This window comes from Tachypleus tridentatus, chromosome 13 (assembly GCF_004210375.1).
Source record: "Tachypleus tridentatus isolate NWPU-2018 chromosome 13, ASM421037v1, whole genome shotgun sequence".
Classification (NCBI taxonomy): domain Eukaryota; kingdom Metazoa; phylum Arthropoda; class Merostomata; order Xiphosura; family Limulidae; genus Tachypleus; species Tachypleus tridentatus.
The window spans coordinates 263,518,816-263,538,546 of NC_134837.1; the positions used below are offsets into that span (position 1 = coordinate 263,518,816).

At 32.7% G+C, this 19,731-nt stretch overlaps 1 protein-coding gene and 1 long non-coding RNA gene across 5 annotated transcripts in view; one reads left to right on the plus strand and one right to left on the minus strand.

The window, feature by feature from the left end:
- The window catches only part of LOC143239736 (uncharacterized), a 570,827-nt gene that overhangs the window by 388,905 nt on the left and 162,191 nt on the right, over positions 1–19,731 (minus strand). The gene's annotated exons all lie outside the window — the stretch shown is intronic.
- Positions 539–19,731, plus strand: part of LOC143239732 (uncharacterized) — a 44,801-nt gene continuing 25,608 nt past the window's right edge. Inside the window, exon 1 of the mRNA XM_076481157.1 lies at positions 539–3,071. Coding sequence (XP_076337272.1) covers positions 3,019–3,071 — 53 coding nt within the window. The 5' untranslated portion in view covers positions 539–3,018. The remainder of the gene's footprint in view (positions 3,072–19,731) is intronic.

Consider the following 19,731-nt stretch of genomic DNA (forward strand, 5'->3'; position numbering starts at 1 on the left):
TTAAGAAGTTATAAAACTTTCAATTTAGAAAGAAACAAATGTATGTGGGAGTGAGTTTGAATATCTAATAAGGCTTAAACTTTCATTTATAATACATATATACTTTCTTTTATCATCAGTTTGTTATCATTACATCCATAAGTTAGTACTAAAACTTTTTCTCAAGAAATGGGATATGATGATGACATTTCATTGTAGAATGTATAGGAAAGCTAAGTGTAGTTAGAATATTAACTGTTAGAAACTTTCATGTGTTTCAAGGTATGTATTAATAAGTGATGGGAAGTTTTGTATATATATATATTGTATAATATATAGGAAAGTTAAGTGTAGTTAGAATATTAACTGTTAGAAACTTTCATGAGTTTCAAGGTATGTATTAATAAGTGATTGGAAGTTTTGTATATATATATTGTATAATATATAGGAAAGTTAAGTGTAGTTAGAATATTAACCGTTAGAAACTTTCATGTGTTTCAAGGTATGTATTAATAAGTGATGGAAGTTTTGTATATATATATATTGTATAATATATAGGAAAGTTAAGTGTAGTTAGAATATTAACTGTTAGAAACTTTCATGTGTTTCAAGGTATGTATTAATAAGTGATGGGAAGTTTTGTATATATATATATTGTATAATATATAGGAAAGTTAAGTGTAGTTAGAATATTAACTGTTAGAAACTTTCATGTGTTTCAAGGTATGTATTAATAAGTGATGGGAAGTTTTGTATATATATATATATTGTATAATATATAGGAAAGTTAAGTGCAGTTAGAATATAAACTGTTAGAAACTTTCATGTGTTTCAAGGTATGTATTAATAAGTGATGGGAAGTTTTGTATATATATATTGTATAATATATAGGAAAGTTAAGTGTAGTTAGAATATTAACTGTTAGAAACTTTCATGTTTCAAGGTATGTATTAATAAGTGATGGGAAGTTTTGTATATATATATTATATAATATATAGGAAAGTTAAGTGTAGTTAGAATATAAACTGTTAGAAAGTTTCATGTGTTTCAAGGTATGTATTAATAAGTGATGGGAAGTTTTGTATATATATATTGTATAATATATAGCAAAGTTAAGTGTAGTTAGAATATAAACTGTTAGAAACTTTCATGTGTTTCAAGGTATGTATTAATAAGTGATGGGAAGTTTTGTCTACGTAGGGAATCTTACAGTTACCATCTCAGTTGTTAATGATAAATAGGATTTCAGTGAATCAGGCAATAAAATACATTGTTTGTATAACCTTACTGTTACTGACCAATCATACAAATCACAGGCAGTTGAGAACCGCGATTGGTTTAGTAATTAATTTTATGTTACTGAAGGATATTTCAACTTGTATCATCTTTATGGGAACAGATACCCTGTTACCTTAAATTTGAAAACACGACAAAATAAACGTGTAGTGGAATTAAAATATTTATAAAAATATAAGGTTTTATATAGAAAGTTTAACAGCTTATACATTTTGTTTTAAAAATGGCAGACATTTATAATAGTTTTGTAAAATGTTAACTTTTGTGAAACTGAAATAGTGTTTTCTTGGAACAAATATACAAATAAAAAAAAACACGTACACTTGTTAGCATGCTGTTTGACAACCTTTATCTCTAGATATCAATGTTTATATAGTAGTGGACACAGTAACAATAGAACAAAATTTTATATGAAAAATAGAAATAGCAAGTTAAAATGATGAATTTTAAGTTCTGGAAAACTTATTTCCATTTAACAAAACTGGTAAATCAGTTCATATAATTTCTTGTATCCTGAGACTGGTTATTTCCAGTTAGTATATTAACATTTAGATACTTTTCATGTTATGGTGATTATAAGAACGCATAATTGAGAGCAAAGGAGAATATGTTATATGTTAGTCACATTACATATGTCATCTCAGGTGTTGAAGAGGCCTCTCGTCAAACACTAGCAATATAGTTAATACGTCAAAAGGTTTCTGATGTATTAACCAGTCAGTGAGACCCCAGCAGTACAGCGGTATGTCTACGGACTCACACCACTTAACGCAAACTATAACATCATACTTTAGACGAAACTTTGTATAAATCCAACCATATATAAAAGAGAAACAAAAACGGGAGAGATAAATAAAACCAAATCACAAACTACTGACGATATCCTGAGGTATTCCGATGTTTGTTTCATCGAGTTCTCTATATGTGTTAACAACTCCCTCTGTTAGCGAATAAACAATTAAACTGTTTCGATATATTTCACTGTAATTGTTTGTTTTGAATTTCGCGCAAAGTTACATAAGGGCAATCTGCGCTAGCCGCCCCTAATTTAGCAATGTAATTTGATAATGTAGGTCCGTAAACTTTTAGTTAAACCACCGAGGAACAAAGAGTGTAGTGTTCACTTTTAGAAATAAAATAATCAGCCTTATCTTTCTCCACTTATGTACTGTACCTTTTGTTAAGACAGTGTAATATTATTTTATATGTATCTACAAAACTAGTTTAGAATTAACGAACTTTCTTCTACAAGTACTAAATAAACTATTATTTTACAATTGAACAAACATCATTTTTGGGAAAGTACAAAACCTCTAGCAATAGAAAAGTTAGATTGGCCTAAAACAACGAATTAAATTCCTACTAATGCATTTTATTTTAAAAGGAAGTCCATGTTTAAGAGAGTTGTCGTTATTTCAAACTATTAAATCTCATTATTACAATTTTGAAAAAGGTAAAACTTATTAATTTCAACTGTGCGATTAGGCGTCGGGAATGGATTGTTTCTGCTTTCTAGAAAAAGCTAGACAGTTACAGCTGAAAGGAGCTTGATCGATGTTCAACACGTGTCCTAAAGACACGCTTCCAAAACTATAGCTTTAATATATTTCTGCTCCTTCACCATTGTTAGTTTCTTTTGTTACTCAAGAGTGTTACATGCAAAGTAAAATTTGCTTTGCAGGTATAAGTTTTTATCACAGAAATGAAGACTAATACTTATAACGTATACTGAGAGTTTTCAAGATGCCAGAGACATACACAAGACCTATCGATACAGTCTTCTCGATGTCTTCATGGTAAGTACTTTTACGTCAATCTTTTATGAACCTTCATTTAATACCTAGTGGTTAAATCTATACCAAATGATTTGAAAGAATGCTAAACACTGTCAACGTTAACCAATAAGAATTTGGTTCTAAACAACCATCAATTGGAATGTCGTCTATTAAAGAAGAACGTTTTAGTTGTAATAACACCTCCACATGAATGATAACAAGTTTCTAACAGAACACGATTCAGTTTTTATTACTTAACCAAACATAAGATTTTTCTTTGAAACTACAATAAATTAGAATATGTCGCTCAGTGTTTCACATGTGTTTCTATAACTCAAATCTATATAAACCAATAATCTACAACAATATTGTACATTGAAATTATGTAAATTTCCCTCATGCAATCAGGGGTTCGATACCTCTCCTAGCAGATATCCCGATGTGACTTTGCTATAATAAAACACACATATACGCTCTCATGCAAAGAGCCTGAAGTTTTTCTATAGTTCCCAGTAATGTGTGAAGCCAGTAAGGGAAAGTGAAATAAAATATTTTATTAAATAAAAATTAATGACAATTAGTTGTTGTTTTCGTTTAACACTTTAATTGTTAAAACATTATTGAAGTTGTTCTTTCGTTTCTTCATATCAAAATATGGAAAAATACAGTTGCAGGCATAGTGTGTTACTGTTAAACTGATGTGGTTTGTTTTGTTTTGGATTTCGCGCAAAGCTACACGAGGGTCATCTACACTAGCTGTCCCTAATTTAGCAGTGTAAAACTAGAGGAAAGGCAGCTAGTCATCACCACCCACCGCCAACTATTGGGCTACTCTTTTAGCAACTGCTCCCACGGCTGAAAGGACAACCATGTTTGGTTCGATGGAGACTCGAACCCGCAACCCTCATATTACGAGTTGACCACCCCAGCCACTTGGTCATTCTGGGCATATTCACGTTTATAAAGAACATTCATGCAGGAATTTTCTCTGATTTCTTGATTTCTTCCCATGGAGTAAACTGCATTTCCGTTGGGTTTTTTCAGTGACTTTGTGATAGGATCATTGTCTGACGGTTGTTCACTTTCTAATGTCAGTGAAACAACTTCCTCTACTATAGCAGTCACTAGGTCAATATTCAAACTCTTTAATAGCGATTAACTTAAGTCAGTCTAGAAAAAAATCTTCAAGTACTTACAATGGTTATTTCCTCACTCAGAGTTGCTGGTTTTCTTTATAATTCACTTTGTCCATCTCAACCTTGATTTTTATCTATTACGTCAACATTATTATTGGTAATTAATATAATTAATTCTGACTGAAATGAACAAGAACGATCTAGTTCCGGTTTTCTTGGTTACATTTACAAAAGTGTGTGTATATATATATATATATATATATACATATGTTTATTTTTAAAATTAATATTTATCTTACAAAAGCTACTTTTTAAGTAGAGTTTAATTTATATTTATTTTGTGCTTTGCACAAGTCCCTTGTTGTCCCTAAACATTATATTGTGACTTTTTATCTTTATATTCCATGGTATAGAGTAGTCCAAGAGTTCACGAATGATGATGTTAACAAGCTGCCTCATTTATAGTGTATTAACTTCAAAATTAAGGACGGCCGAACATCCACAAATAAATAAACATATGGGTAGTGATAGTCACTCTGGACAAGTTTACATTATCAAGGTGACTGAACAACGTGATATTTACTGTCTGGAACACAATAGTAACAAATTGAGTCTGAAGAGTATCTCAGTATAACCAATCTTACTGGTGTCTTCACATTCACGAGAACTTGAAACAGAACTCTCAGTAAAACTAATGTCTTTTGTGGCAAATAAACTATATTTTTTGCTGTACTTGTTAAGACAAAATAAATATAAAAATGGGAATTTAAAAATATGCAAATATGTATTGTAATCAAAACAAGGAAACCGGATTGGAGATACTGTAAATATTATTTACTGAAACTAGAAACCCTCATTTTGGTTCTATACTGTTACCTTTAATTATATTTGGTGTTTTAAAATGAACTTTTTTTCCTAATTTTTTTATAACGTCTACTTGCAGATTTTTAAATTTCCAGTTTTTACTTATTTTGTATACTGGATTATGAACAAAGGATTAGAGGGTAAGGTAGCAAACTTTATACACTGTAATGATAATAAGCATAACTAATACCTCGTTGACTTGATACGGTTCGTGATTATTTACTGCACTATTGACTATTTGATCGCATTTGTTTGAAATATAAAATGTTAAACTGCAGATGGAGATTTGTTTGAGAATATAGTGAGCATCAATAGCTGCCGTGTAACGACATTATCTTTATGTACGTATAGTAAAGGAAAACTGTATACAAGACACAACCTCCACTACGTGAGTATTACATTTTACAAGTACAATAGCAGTCTTTCAAATGAAACATGTAAGACTAAAATGTTACTATAAATATTTCTTCGTGTCTTTTAAAGTAATTATCCTACGATGTGTATAATAAAATTTGATACTATGTATATTGATTTATTTACTACTTCTCTTCATATATATATAGGGCTGGCTACTTAAAACACCAACTGTTTGTTTGGAATTAAACAGAAAATTACATGGGCACCACGGGTATCGAAACTCGGTTTCTGGCGTTATAAATTCGTAGATGAACCGCTGTGCCACTAGAGGTGACCAAGCGTATAATGTAGAAAGCATTTAGTATCTACATGTTACGATCATATAAATATATTTATCTGTTATGGGCTGATAATTCTTCTTTCACCTTATATTTAACATTTTAAATGGGTCGTTTTGTACTGCTTTTATTTTTTATGTATTTTATACATGTTTATTCTTAGTAATAAACAAACAAAGGTTTTAAAGTGTTTGTTCAACTGAGCTGAATATTTACTATTTAAATTGTTTCTCGTCGTCACATTTTATGTGGTTTTGTTGTGATTCATTTTATAAAACACTACTGTGGTTCATGATAAAATTTGTTTATTATGATTGTGCTTGCTCTCTTTATTTATAGTAGTTTCTATTTCTCTCTTAGTCCAATAATATAAAATTAAAAATCTCCCATTATTTACCATATCTTCATTGCCATTCAAATCAGAAATCAGAACAATATAAAAATACAATACTAGAAACATTGTTTTACGTGTATCATTTCTGTAACTGACCAACTGTAGAACAATTAGAAGTAATGTATTGTTGTCTTTTCTTTCCCTCCGTAGCTTCCTGGTTTATCAACACGTACTTGATTATTCTATTATTCTCTGTGAAGAAGACACTATATGTATTATTTATACACTGTTCTGTCTGAAGAAGTACATAATTTTATTCAAGTTTCATTTTTCAAATGAATTTAAAATTTTATATATTTTAGTTTGTGTGTTACTAAAATAAAATCTGGTCCTCTAATTAAAATAAAGCTTCTTGGTGTGGTAATTTTATTTTTATGTCATATTATCTGTCGTACATTATGCAAGTGCTCTACAAACTTCACCCCTACATCACTTACTAGTAAGGTTGGTATTGAACCCTGGATATCCCGTACAAAGGCCAAGTGGTTTACCTACTGAGCTAACGTACTGGATATTCGATAACTAAGTACAAAGTTATTGGGCAGTTTCCTACTCAATGTTATGTATCTATAAATTGTATTTTAGTTGTCTTCTACTCGCTATGGTACGTCAACCTATATCCATACAGGATTTTAAAATGTTTAGTATTTCCGCTATTAATTTATCTTTCTTAATTACTCAGTAGATAAATCGTATAAAATACTAAAAACAAATATCTAGTCCAATCTATCGGTAAGTTCATCAACTGTATTTGAGAAATATCAGTTTTGGAAGATTATTCACCCATCAGCTACCTTGAAAATACATCAGCGATATATCTTTAATACCTTTGAAATCCCAACTGTACTTATATTCAACATCAATAGTTTCAAGCTCTTGATTAATAATAATTTATCTTTATTAACCATTTTATGATAACTAATTCTGCTGTTCTACCGACGTGGTTTGGTTTGAATTTCGCGCAAAGCTAAAGGTGGGCTATCTGCGCTACCCGTGCCTAATTTAGCAGTGTAAGACTAGAGGGAAGGCAGTTAGTCTCGAGTTAGTATCTGTGAGCTCCATTCACCCACTACATCCTCACTTAAAAATAAAGAAGTCGTGTAACAGCACGTACTATCAGCCGAAGTTCCAACAGTTAAGCTAAACCAACCACTCGGCCTGCCTCCTCACCGTTACGTGATTGGTGAAGTCTTGGAGGATATTTTTGGAGTAACTAACAACAGGTTGGATAAAATAAAGAAAGAAGTTGAGGTAGAGAAGTTAGTTTAAGGTTCTATAGGTAGGGTAAGTAGAAAATAAAATTAAATAAGTAACTATGGCTATTGCTGGCATAGACACAACTACTACCAGAAGGGATGATGATAATGTGAAAGGTGTGCCAGATACAGCCACTCAAGTAGGTTCGTAAGGCACTAGACACAACTACTACCAGAAGGGATGATGATAATGTGAAAGGTGTGTCAGATCCACTCACTCAAGTAGGTTCGTGAGGCACTAGACATCACTACTTCCAGAAGGGCTGATGATAATGTGGAAGCTGTGCCAGATCCACCCACTCATGTGTGTTCGTGAAGTACTAGATATTACTACTACCAGAAGGACTGATGATAATGTGGGAAGCTGTGTTAGATCCACCTACTCAAGTAGGTTCGTGAGGCACTACACACTTAACGGGCACGATACCGTTTTTTCACTGTAAGCTCGACGAGGATGTCGAAAGTTTTATAGAAGCATTAAATGAAGCTGTTAGAATATCTGGTTGGACTGACGCACAGAAATCAGACATCTTGAGACTAAGAACAGCAGTAGAACCAAAACGGTTCATTGAGGCATTGCGTGAAACTGTAGATTTTCAGTTTGTAACACGTATGTTAAAAGAGGGATATGGTAAACGAGAAACACCAAGCACAGTCATGGCACAATTACGAAATATGAATCAAGAAAAAGGCGAGTCTGTTCGAGTGTTTGGACATAAGCAACAAGAACTAGGTAATAGATTACGTAGAACTTAGATTAGATGATGATCCAAGATACACTAAAGTCTGAGTATGAGTGAAGGTCGTTTAGCGATAGAGCTCGCAGTGATGTTAATGAATCCAATACCCCACGAGCAACCTCATTAGATTTAATCGAGGAAACAAGAGAGCAACAGATACACAGGCACAAGCTGTCTGTAATAAGTATGATAAGTAAGAGTGAATATGAAAAAGTAAACTGGCGAAGCGGACAAAATAAATGCGAGGACTTGCAGTGTTTTAAATGGGGTGAGGTTGGCCACATAGCAAAAAATTGTTTCATAAAACAAAATAAAAATGAGCCTGTGAGTTGTTTTAACTGTTGTATTTTACGTTTAGTGAGGATTTTACAGGAAGGGTTAATTCAGAAGTAGAAGATCTTAGTTGGACGATATCTTGTTGAGATAGTAGATTTGTTATTAGGATTAAAGGATATTAAAGATAACGTTTAGATTTCAGAATTGACTCAACAGAAACGTGGTTTAATACAGGCAGGTGGAAATGTTCTGAAAGTTTTGTTCGGAACCACAACCACAGATGATTTACGTGAATTAAACAAGAAAGTAGAACATCAGAAACAAGTATCCAGAGAAATGATTCATTTAATAGGTGAACAGATGACTATAATGAATTCATTAAACCTGACACTTGAATTACATAAACAGGAAATTAAAAGCGTATCTATATAGAGCATTAGTAAATATTACTAACAGTTTGACACATACTAGAATAATACAGACTGAGTTTCATAAGGCAGGAATTGAAATGTTAGTTTTCAATTCTAGAATTCATACTTTCAGTTGAAAATAGTGGGACTGAGTTAGCTAAATCAGTACAAGCATTGTATGTAGCTGCAGACAGAAAGTTGAGTTCATACTTTATGCCTCCAAGTAAATTAGAAAAAGTATTAGACGATGTTGAAAGTGAGTTACCTCCGTACTTACAATCTCTAATTCCTACACATAGTAAAGAGATTTACATGTATTATAGATAGAGTGATGTAAAAACAGCCGCAGTAAAGTATACACAAAGAATGTTCATAGAGATACCTTTGAAAGTAAACGATAGAATGTTTAAATTATATAAAATCATACCCTAATCATTAGCATTGAGCCATTCATTAGCTCTAACTGTAGAAAATAACAACCATTATCTTGCATTGTCAATTGATCAACGTACTTCTGTGGAAATGACAGAAGAAGATATGCTAAGCTGTGTAGAAGGACCCATTAGAGTGTGTGACCCAACTTAAGTAATTTATTCAGTACCCATTATGACTTGAAGTTATGCAATATTAACTGGACTTTCCTAGGGTGGAGGTCCATTTTGGGCTGTGCTTTAGCCAGTTTACCTGAACTGAGTCATTGTGTGCGGCTCTTAACATTTTTATAATATATCTATTTTTCATCTCCAGTCACTAACCTGTCCAAAAAAGGTGAGTTACGTTCACAAGAGTGCAGAGAAGCGCAAATGTCCATTCTTGCTCTAAGATTGGCTTCCAAGTTGTTGCAGATGACAGTGAACTGTTGAATTAAGCTTCTGTGCTAGTTCTTCAAATGCTACAGCACAGTCTTCATCAAGTGCAGCCAGCAGCAAGTCATCATTACACTTAAGCTGTAGTCACCTGATATAAACTTCTAAAACTACGTTCGACGTTTACTTTCATTGAGACAATACACACCATAAACACCTTGATTGTTTCGTGTAGTTTCTACTGCACTATTGCCTTTTTTAAATTCTTGAAGCATTGTATGCGTAATGTGTTCCTCAGACACATCCATCTTCATTAGGGGTTATTTGATTAATGATCTGAAAAAATGGAGTTGGGTTAGTTTCTATTATTTGTCTGGACATTTTTATGCACGTCTTACTACATATTTTAGTCATTAAAACCTTCTATAAAGACAGAAATGATGATGCACTTCTGTATTGAAATTTCGGGCATCACTTGTGAGATGACCTAATAAATTATAAAAAAAATATTTAGTTCATAATGAATAATAGACAATATTTAAATTATATATGATTACTATAAAACAAACGTTAAGCTGACTTCGTAAAGATAAAAGGTTTTTTTTCCGTTAGATAAAAAAAGAGTTCACTGGAACAAAATCAACCAAATAAATATTAAAACCATACAAAACACTGTTGTTTTGTATAGTGAAACAATCATTAAGAAACTCTTACTTTACTTGACTTAACATATATAAATATATGGACACATAACTTGTTAGTTGATTTGTTATCTCGAGATACTGATATATATATATATATATATATATATATATGGATTTGGTATTTAGTTGAAACTTCAAAGTATAAACAAGTGTGATGTAGTGTGTGGTTCAGTTCTTTGTTTATTCAATAAAATTTATTCCTGAAGTTGATATGTGTATCATTATATATAATTTCATACGAAATTTATGTTGTTGCTATAAATTTATGTATTAGTGCACAGTTGGTACAATGTATACAATTAGGTTGGCATAGATACATGTAATCTCTTCTCTAAAATGTGTCTTCTCTGAGTGCATGGTTACAAAATCTCAGACATTTTGTACTAGTTCGAACATCGGAGAACCAGTTTGAATCAAGTGACAAAGAACCTCAATAAGATTTTTCATCTTATTTGCATCATGGCACATTTCAGGCTAAATTTGTTTCAAAAGTTGTTACATTTTCCTCCTTAGACCTTTACTCTTTTGCTCTGTCAAAGCCTCCATCACTTGGGAAATGTGTAGCTCACAGTAAAGGTTTTCCAAAATTCTAATCAAGAGTGACAATCGCTCTATTGTCCTGACCTCTTTCAATTTGTTTGCTTGTTTTGTTTTGTATTTTTTTAATTTCGCGCAAGGCTACTCGAGGACTATCTGCGCTAGCTGCCCCTAATTTAGCAGTGTAAGACTAGAGGGAAGGCAGCTAGTCATCACCACCCACCGCCAATTATTGGGCTACTCTTTTACCAACGAATAGCGGGATTGACCATTGGCCATTAGTTTCATCTGTCAGAAAAATAACTTTATTCTTCACTTACTTTTTAATGAAATAATTATTGTTTTTATATTGATTTATATAAACATTTCTTTATTAATCACTCTCCAGGTGTTATCTATACTTGATTTATATAAACATATCTTTATTAATCACTCTCCAGGTGTTATCTATACTTTTTTTACTTAAACACCTAAACACAGTTCATAAAAACACACACATATTTTATCCATTCCAATGTTAAAATACCACTAACACCTTTTCATACACAGTTAAGACATCGGCCATATAGCACGTGAAATGAGACGCTTACAACACAACACAGAGAAATAAACAATTCCCGGAAAGTCCGATGACCTGTATGACGTTACTAAACTACATCTTTATATATAACTCGTTCAATTGTACTGGACATTCCCAGATTACTTGAGAAGAAGTAAGGTCCACCTTTCAAAACCGCTCGGGTTATAAAGGTTCCTGTTTCAGTTTTAATGGCTATAAAAAGTTATCCCCAGTATAAAAAATAACTAATAGTTATAACACAGATACTCCTGAGCTAAAATGTACTAGTTAGAACACAATAATTCCTTATGTAAAAAATAATTATTTGTTGTATAGTTATTGTTAGGATAAAAGTAATTAATAGTTCTAATTTTCAAGAATGTTTTAAAGTATAATATGTGAAAAACGAAACAGTTTTTAATAGTAACATTCAACTAACAAATATTATTAATTATTCTATTTTTGTAGCTTTTGTGTTAAGATTTAAAATATATATTTTTGTAGTTCTTGCTGTAATGATAAGTTAGTGGTAATAATTATAAATCTTCTGAAGTGGACAGGGAGAGTGTTGATAACCTAGTTTTGTCGGTGTCTGTTAATTTCTAAAATACAATCTATTTCCATTTTCTATTATGAATTATAATTCGAATGGTGATGATTGACAATACGCGTTGGTCACTTTCATTGGTGTCTTCTAAAATCATCTTAAGTTTTTTGTTTGAATTGGTAAGTATAACTGCACTCAACTGTATTTGTTGATCCTAGTGTTGTACTGTATTTCTATGTTCTTAGTGCCTCTGCTGAAGCCGTCTGGCGAAGGGACCAATGTTATCAAGTTTGCAACTTGGATGAGCATAACGAATAGAAATACACTAACAATAACAATATAAAAAAATGAAACTAAGAAAAAACTTTAAAGAAGTTATCCACAGGTACAGCTTAACTGAATATTTGAAACCACAAAGCAAACTAAGATTCATATTTTTCCTAAAAGTTTTCTTTCAGAGACAATTATTACTAATTCACACCAACAGATGGCATTAAAACATGAATATGTTATATTGCGATCAGTCGGATGATCCAGTTTAAAGGCGGAGCCTATATACAGTACTATCTACTGCATTGATAAGACCTCACGTGACATGCTAGTAACTAAGTCTTCCAATAATTGATCAAGCTGATATTTTGGAATGTAAACAAGCCTATCTTAACACCCACAGAAATATAAAACTAGTAACAATAAAAATAATTGCCACTAATAAACATCACAGTCAGATTGCTCATCCTTATGTTTATTAATGAGCTACAGAGAACTGTACCGTAATATTTTTTGTATGCTTGGTTTCATGACATTATGATCTGTATTATCTGAAGTATGAGTTCCAGTTTTATATATTTTGTAGCTTGTGTTGCTCTGTATAATAGATATACTTTACATGCAAAATAAATATTATATTGTAAAGCTATAGTTATGTTATTGAATTACAAATTTTCTTAGCTGAGTACATTAAAAAGAGAAACTAAAAACTCAAATTATTTTCTGATGTATGAGCCTACACAACTTCATCAGCACACAAGATACTGTACAGTCACATTGTTGATCTTCAATTTCACTGTCCGTTTCAACACTTATGGTCTTCATTTTAGCTTCTGTTCCAACACTGTTGGTCTTCACTTTTACTGTGTGCTCCAACACTTGGTTTTCAATTTCACTGTCTCTTTCAACACTAGTGGTTTACAATTTCACTGCCTGTTTTCATTATCTTGGTTTTCACTTCAGTTTCAACACTATTGGTCTTCAGTTTTACTGACTGTTTTCACACTGTTTGTCTTCACTTTTATTGATGGTTCAACACTATTGGTATTCACTTTGACTGACTGTTCCAACACTGTTGGTTCAACTTCACTGTCTGTTTCAACATTATTGGTCTTCAGTTTTATTCTATGTTCAATACTTGATACTCAATTTCACAGACTGTTTTAACAGTATTGGTCTTCACAACACTAATGGTTCGTAGTATCAATCTCTTTTCATGTTGTTGGTATTTTCTTTCACTTCTCTTTCGATACTACTGGTCCTCAGTTTCAGCCATTGTTTTCACACTGTTGGTATCCACTTTCATTCGTTCTTTCAAAATTGTTGATCTTCAATTTCACTGTCTGTCTCAACATTATTGTTTTTCTGTTTCAGTGTCTCTTTCAATACTTAAATTTCACTGTTTCAACAGTGTTGTCTTAATTTTCAGTCATTTTCAACAGTGTTGATTTTCACTTTCACTCTAAATTTTAAGACTAGTGGTTTTAACTTTCATTGACTGTTTCAATAGTATTGGTCTTCAATTTTACTATCTGTGTCAACAGTGTTGGTCTTCACATTCACTCAATGTCTTAACTTTTAATGAATGTTTCAATGGTGTATGTACATCTTCAATTTCACTTCCATTATGAGCACTATTGGTCTTAGTTTCACTGACGATTTGAACAGTGTTGGTGTTCCTTTTCACTGTGTTCAGCAGTATTTGTCTTCACTTTTAATGACTGTTTGAGTAGTGTCAGTCGTCAATTTCACGGTCTGTTTGAAGAGTGTTGGTTTTCACTTTTACTGTCTTTAACACAATTGGTGTTCATTTTAACGACCGTTTCAAGAGTACGTCATCAATTTCATAGTATGTTTCAGAAGTGTTGGTCTTCACTTTAACTGAATGTCTCAACAGTGCAGGTCTTCAATTTCGCTGTCTGTATCAACATTACTGGTCTTCAATTTTACTGACTGTTTGAACAGTGTTGGTGTTCAATTTCACTTGTTTCTCCACTACAGGTCTTCAGTTTCACTGACTGTCTACACACTATTGATTTTGAATTCCACTGACTCTTTTCACCATGGTGGTCTTCACTTTCACTGTGTGTTCCAACACTTGGTTTTTAATTTCACAGTCTGTTGAAACACTGTTAATTTTCAATTTCACTGTCTGTTTTCAAAGTGTTGGTCTTCAATTTCACTATCTGTTTCAACACTGTTGGTGTTAAGTTTCACTGTCTGTTTCCACACTGATAATATTCACGTTTAATTCCATTCCACACTATTCCTCATCACTTCCACTGACTCTTTTCACACTGTTGATCTTCCATTTCACCGTACGTTTCAGCACTGTTGTTCTTCTGTCTCACTGTCTGTTTCAACACAGGGTCTTTAATTTCACTCTCTGTTTCAACTGTGTATTCTTCATTTTCAGTCTGTTTCAACAGTATTTGTCTTTACTTTTACTCTACATTTTAACACTACTATTTTTCACTTTTAATAACTGTGTCAACAGTGTAGGTCTTCACTTTCAATGAATGTTTCAACAATGTAGATTCTTCAATTTCAATTACTTTATCACCACTATTAGTCTTTGGTTTCACTGACGGTTTCAACAGTGTTGGTGTTCAATTTCACTGCGTTTCAACAGTGTTTATCCTCACTTTCTCTCACTGTTTCAGAAGTGTCCGTCTTAAATTTCGCAGTCTGTTTCAACAGTGTTGCTCTTCACTATCACTGAATATTTCAACTGTGTAGGTATTCAATTTCAATAGGTTGTTTTTCAGTTTCAATGTCTGTTTTTGAACAGAGTTGGTCTGTTTCAAAGGTGTTGATATTCACTTTCATTGACTTTTTCCTCAGTGTTGACCTCAGTTTTATCTGTTTTCATACTATTAATCCTCAATTTCACTGACTGTTTCAACACTATTGATCTTTATTTCCATTGACTGTTTTCACACTTTTGATCTTTACTTTCACTTCTGTTCAAACACTATCGGTCTTCAGTTTCATTGTTTTCACACTGTTGGTCTTCCCTTTCACTGTCTGTTTCAACATTATTGGTTTTCAGTTTCACTGACTGTTTTCACACTTTTCGTCTTCACTTTTACATTTTCTTTCAACAATATTGAAATTCACTTTCACCGACTCTTTCAACACCGTTGGTGTTCAATTTCTCTGTCTGTTTCAACATTATTGGTCTTCAGTTTTGAAACTATAGGTTACAGTTTCAATGACTGTTTCAACACTGTTGGACATCAATCTCAGTCTATTTCGTCACTTTTGTTGTTTACTTTAACTAATTTTTCACACTGTTGATCTTCATTTTCACTGACTGTTTCAACACAAACTGTCTTGAGTATCATTGTCTCTTTTTCATATTGTTGATCTTCTCTTTCAGTACTACTGGTCCTCAGTTTCACTCACTCTTTACACACTGTTAGTCTTCACTTTCACTGGCTGTTTTAACATTATTGAACTTCAATTTCACTCTCTTTTAACAATGGTGTCTTGATTTTCAGTTTGTTACAACAGTGTTGATCTACACTTTCACTCTACATTATAACATCACTGGTCTCAATTTCAATGACTGTTTCAATGGAGTTTGTTTTCAGTCTCACTGTCTGTTTGAACAGCTTTGGTCTCTAATTTGACTGTCTGCCTCAACAGTACTTATATTCATTTTTACTCTACATTTTAACACTACTGGTTTTAACTTTCAATGACTGTTTCAATAGAGTACGTCATCTCTTTCACGGTTTGTTTCAGCAGTGTTGGTCTTCACTTTCATTGACTGTTTAAACACTGTTTTGTCTTCACTTTCATTGACTGTTTAAACACTGTTGGTCTACACTTTCACTGGCTGTTTTAACATTCTTGATCTTCAATTTCATTGACTGTTTGAACAATGTAGTCTTAATTTTCGGTTTCAGTGATGTCGAGAAACCCACTTGTTGAGAAATTTATATGCAAAAACGGCTCGTTTGGGTTGAGAAAATATTTTACATAGAAGAGCGAACAACGTTTCGACCTTCTTCGGTCATCGTCAGGTTCACAAAGAAAGAGGTAACTGACCGGAAGCTGACCACATGTTTGAAAGGGGTTGTGTAACTGTGTGTCGAAATGTAGAGGGCGGTATTAGATGTTTGAATATATAATTTTATTTATTTTATTATATTAATATAGGTATAAAGGCGTTCCTTTATATTGGTTTATTTTGGGTTTAAGTTGTTGTATAAATAAGGCTTCTTTAATTTTGCGTTTGTTTATGTTTGTTTCTTTGTTTAGTATTTGAGTGTTTTCTATGGTTATGTTGTGTTTATTTGACTTGCAGTGTTCGAAAACGTGTGAAGGTGACTTTTTATGTTCTTTGAATCTGGTTTCCATTTTTCTACTTGTTTCTCCATTATAGAAGTCGTGGCAGTTATCACATTGTATTTTATAAATAATGTTGGTGTGGTGTTTGCAGTGTAGTTTTTACATAGTATAGACCTCAGTTTTGTGCCGGGTTTTTGAATAAATTTGGTATTAACTGGAATGTCATATTTTGTTATTAATTTTTGCCAAATGTTGGTTATTTGTTTGCTGATGTCAGGAATGTATGGTATACAGCAGTATATGGTTTCGTGGTTTTTGATCCGTGAGCTATATTTACTTCAGTTGGTTGATTTTGCTTTCTGTCTAGGTGTGTGCGTATAATGTTTTCTACGGTTTGTGGAGGAAACTTATTGATGTTGATGAAGTATTGTTTTATTTTGTCTAATTCATCGTTAATTTTATCTGGTGAGCATAGTTTTATGGCTGTGTTTATTTGGTTTCTTAGTATGTTGAGTTTTTGTTTTGTTTCATGTGCTGAGTCCCAAGGAATGTATAGTCCAGTATGGGTAATTTTTCGGTGGATTTCTGTTTTGAATTGTGTGTCAGTTCTTGTAATTTTGAGGTTAAGAAATGATATTTGATTACTTTCTTCCTGTTCACATGTGAAGTTAATGTTGGGATGTATAGAGTTAATGTGATTGAAAAAATTAAGTATGTGTTCTGTAGATTTGAATCCCGCAACCGTGTCATCTACATATCTGTACCAGTATAGTGGTGGATGTAATGCTGTGTTAATTGCTTGTGTTTCAACTTGTGTGATAAAAATATTGGCTAGAACTGGTGATACTGGGTTGCCCATGCTTAGGCCATTTGTTTGTATGTAGTTTTGGTTGTTGAACATGAAGTTTGTCTTTATCGTGGTGAATTCTATGAGGGTTGCTAACTGGTTACTGGGAATTTCTATAGTTGGGTTAGGGTCTCGGATATAGAGTTCTAAGGCTATCTTGCAGGCTTCAGTGGTTGGAACTTCTGTAAAGCTCATTCATCAAGGACTCTTTTAATTTCAAGTGTAATCTAAATCAACTTAATTATAAAGCCTTAATGGCCAGTTTCGATGTTATATCCCTCTTTACAGAAGTTCAACAATGTTGGTATTCATATTCAATGAATGTTTTAATAGTGTATGTCTTCAGTTTCACTAACTGTTTCAACACAATTAGTCTTCGGTTTCTCTGACGGCATGAACAGTGTTGGCGTTCAATTTCATTGTGTTTAAACACTGTTTATCTTCACTTTCAGTGACTGTGTCAACACTAACGGTCTTTGGAATCAGTCTTCTCTTTCACATTATATTCTAAAGGTCCTCAGCTAAACTCGCTGTTTACACACTGTTGGTCTTCACTTTCACTGGCTATTTCAACATTGTTGATCTTCAATTTCACTGTTTGTTTCCACAGTGTAGTCCAAAGTTTCAGTCTGTTTCAACAGTGTTGAACTTCACTTTCACTCAATATTTTAACACTACTGGTTTTCATTTTCAATGACTGTTTAAATAGTATTGGTTTTCAGATTCACTGTCTGTTTGAACGGTATTGGTCTCTAATATGATTGCCTGTCTCAAGAGCATTTGTCTTCACTTTTACTCTACATTTTAACACTACTGGTCTTAACTTCCACTCACTGTTCACACAGTGTTGGTTTCAATTTCACTGCCTGTTTTCACAGTGTTGGTCTTCAATTTCACTGCCTGTTTCAATATGATTGTTCTTCTCTTTAAGTGTCTGTTTTAACACTAATGGTCTTCACTTTCACTCTACATTTTAGCATTACTGGTTTTCACTTTCAGTGACTGTTTCAACAGTGTTGGTCTTCAATTTTACGGTCTGTGTCAAAAAATGTTCGTCTTCACTTTCACTCAATATTTTAACAGTGTAGGTCTTCAATTTCACTGATTTTTATCAACACTATTGGTCTTCGGTTTCACTGACGGTTTGCACAGTGTTGGTATTCAATCTCACTCTGAATCAACAGTGTTGGTCTTCACCTTCAATGACTGTTTCAGCAGTGTCGGTCTTCAATTTCACGGTCTGTTTCAACAGTGTTGGTCTTCACTTTCACTGAATGTTTCAACAGTGGGTATTTTTCATTTCACCGTCCGTTTCAGCAGTGTTGGTTTTCAGTTTCAATGTCTGTTTTTTAACATTGTTGGTCTTTAATTTGACTGTTTGTTTCAACAGTGTAGATCTTCAAATTCACTATCTGTATCAACACTATTGTGTGACACTCTAGAGTAAATGTGTTAAATGGGTTTTGGTTTTCTATGTTTCATGTTCCATCTTTGTACAGGAAGTATTCAACTAAGAACCACTCAACAATAATATATCATATGTTGATATGTGAATGACAGTGTTATTAATTCATAACAAGTTAGTGTAGAATATACTGTTTGTTGTCAATATTATTCACACCTATTCTACAGTTATTTAAAAATTTAATGTTGAACTTTGAATTCATGCGCAATTTCAAACTCAGCGCTAGAAGTGATAAACAGGAGACGGAGATAAACGGACGGACAGACACCACTGTTCACGATGTAAATAAAACAAGTAGTAAATAATGTTCTCTGTCCAATCACATTCAAATGTTGTCTGCAGCGACTTTCAAAACCGGCCTTCATTGGTTGTTGTGCAGATCCATTCTGTAATATCATACAAGAGTAAAATAAAAGATTGTAGTAAGTAAACCACTAAGAAAATTTCCCAAAATGAGACATGAGTAATTAGTATGTGAAGAAATGAAAATACAATCATAAGATTTGGGATGAGGAGTTAAAAAACAATAGGTAGATTGTCTAATGGAGAAACTCGGCAGTTAACATGTTAACAAACGTGAAACTGTGGATTGGTGTTAATTCTTCCTTGTGACATGCACTGAATGAACGTTACAAAACTAAAGAGCCTAAACTATTTCTTAGTAAAACTGTTAGTATACAGTTAGTATTATGTTTTACTTAAAGTTTAAAATTTGATACGTGGGTTGAGCACCCAACATCTGAAAGGTGCTCCCAAATCGGGGTAGGATTAAAAAAAGCTGTTAGTTAGAAAGATAGATTAAAAAAACAAAACTACAGAGAAATACGGTGATAGATAATTGCTTTCTTGTAACTCATAAATTATGTTATAGTTCCA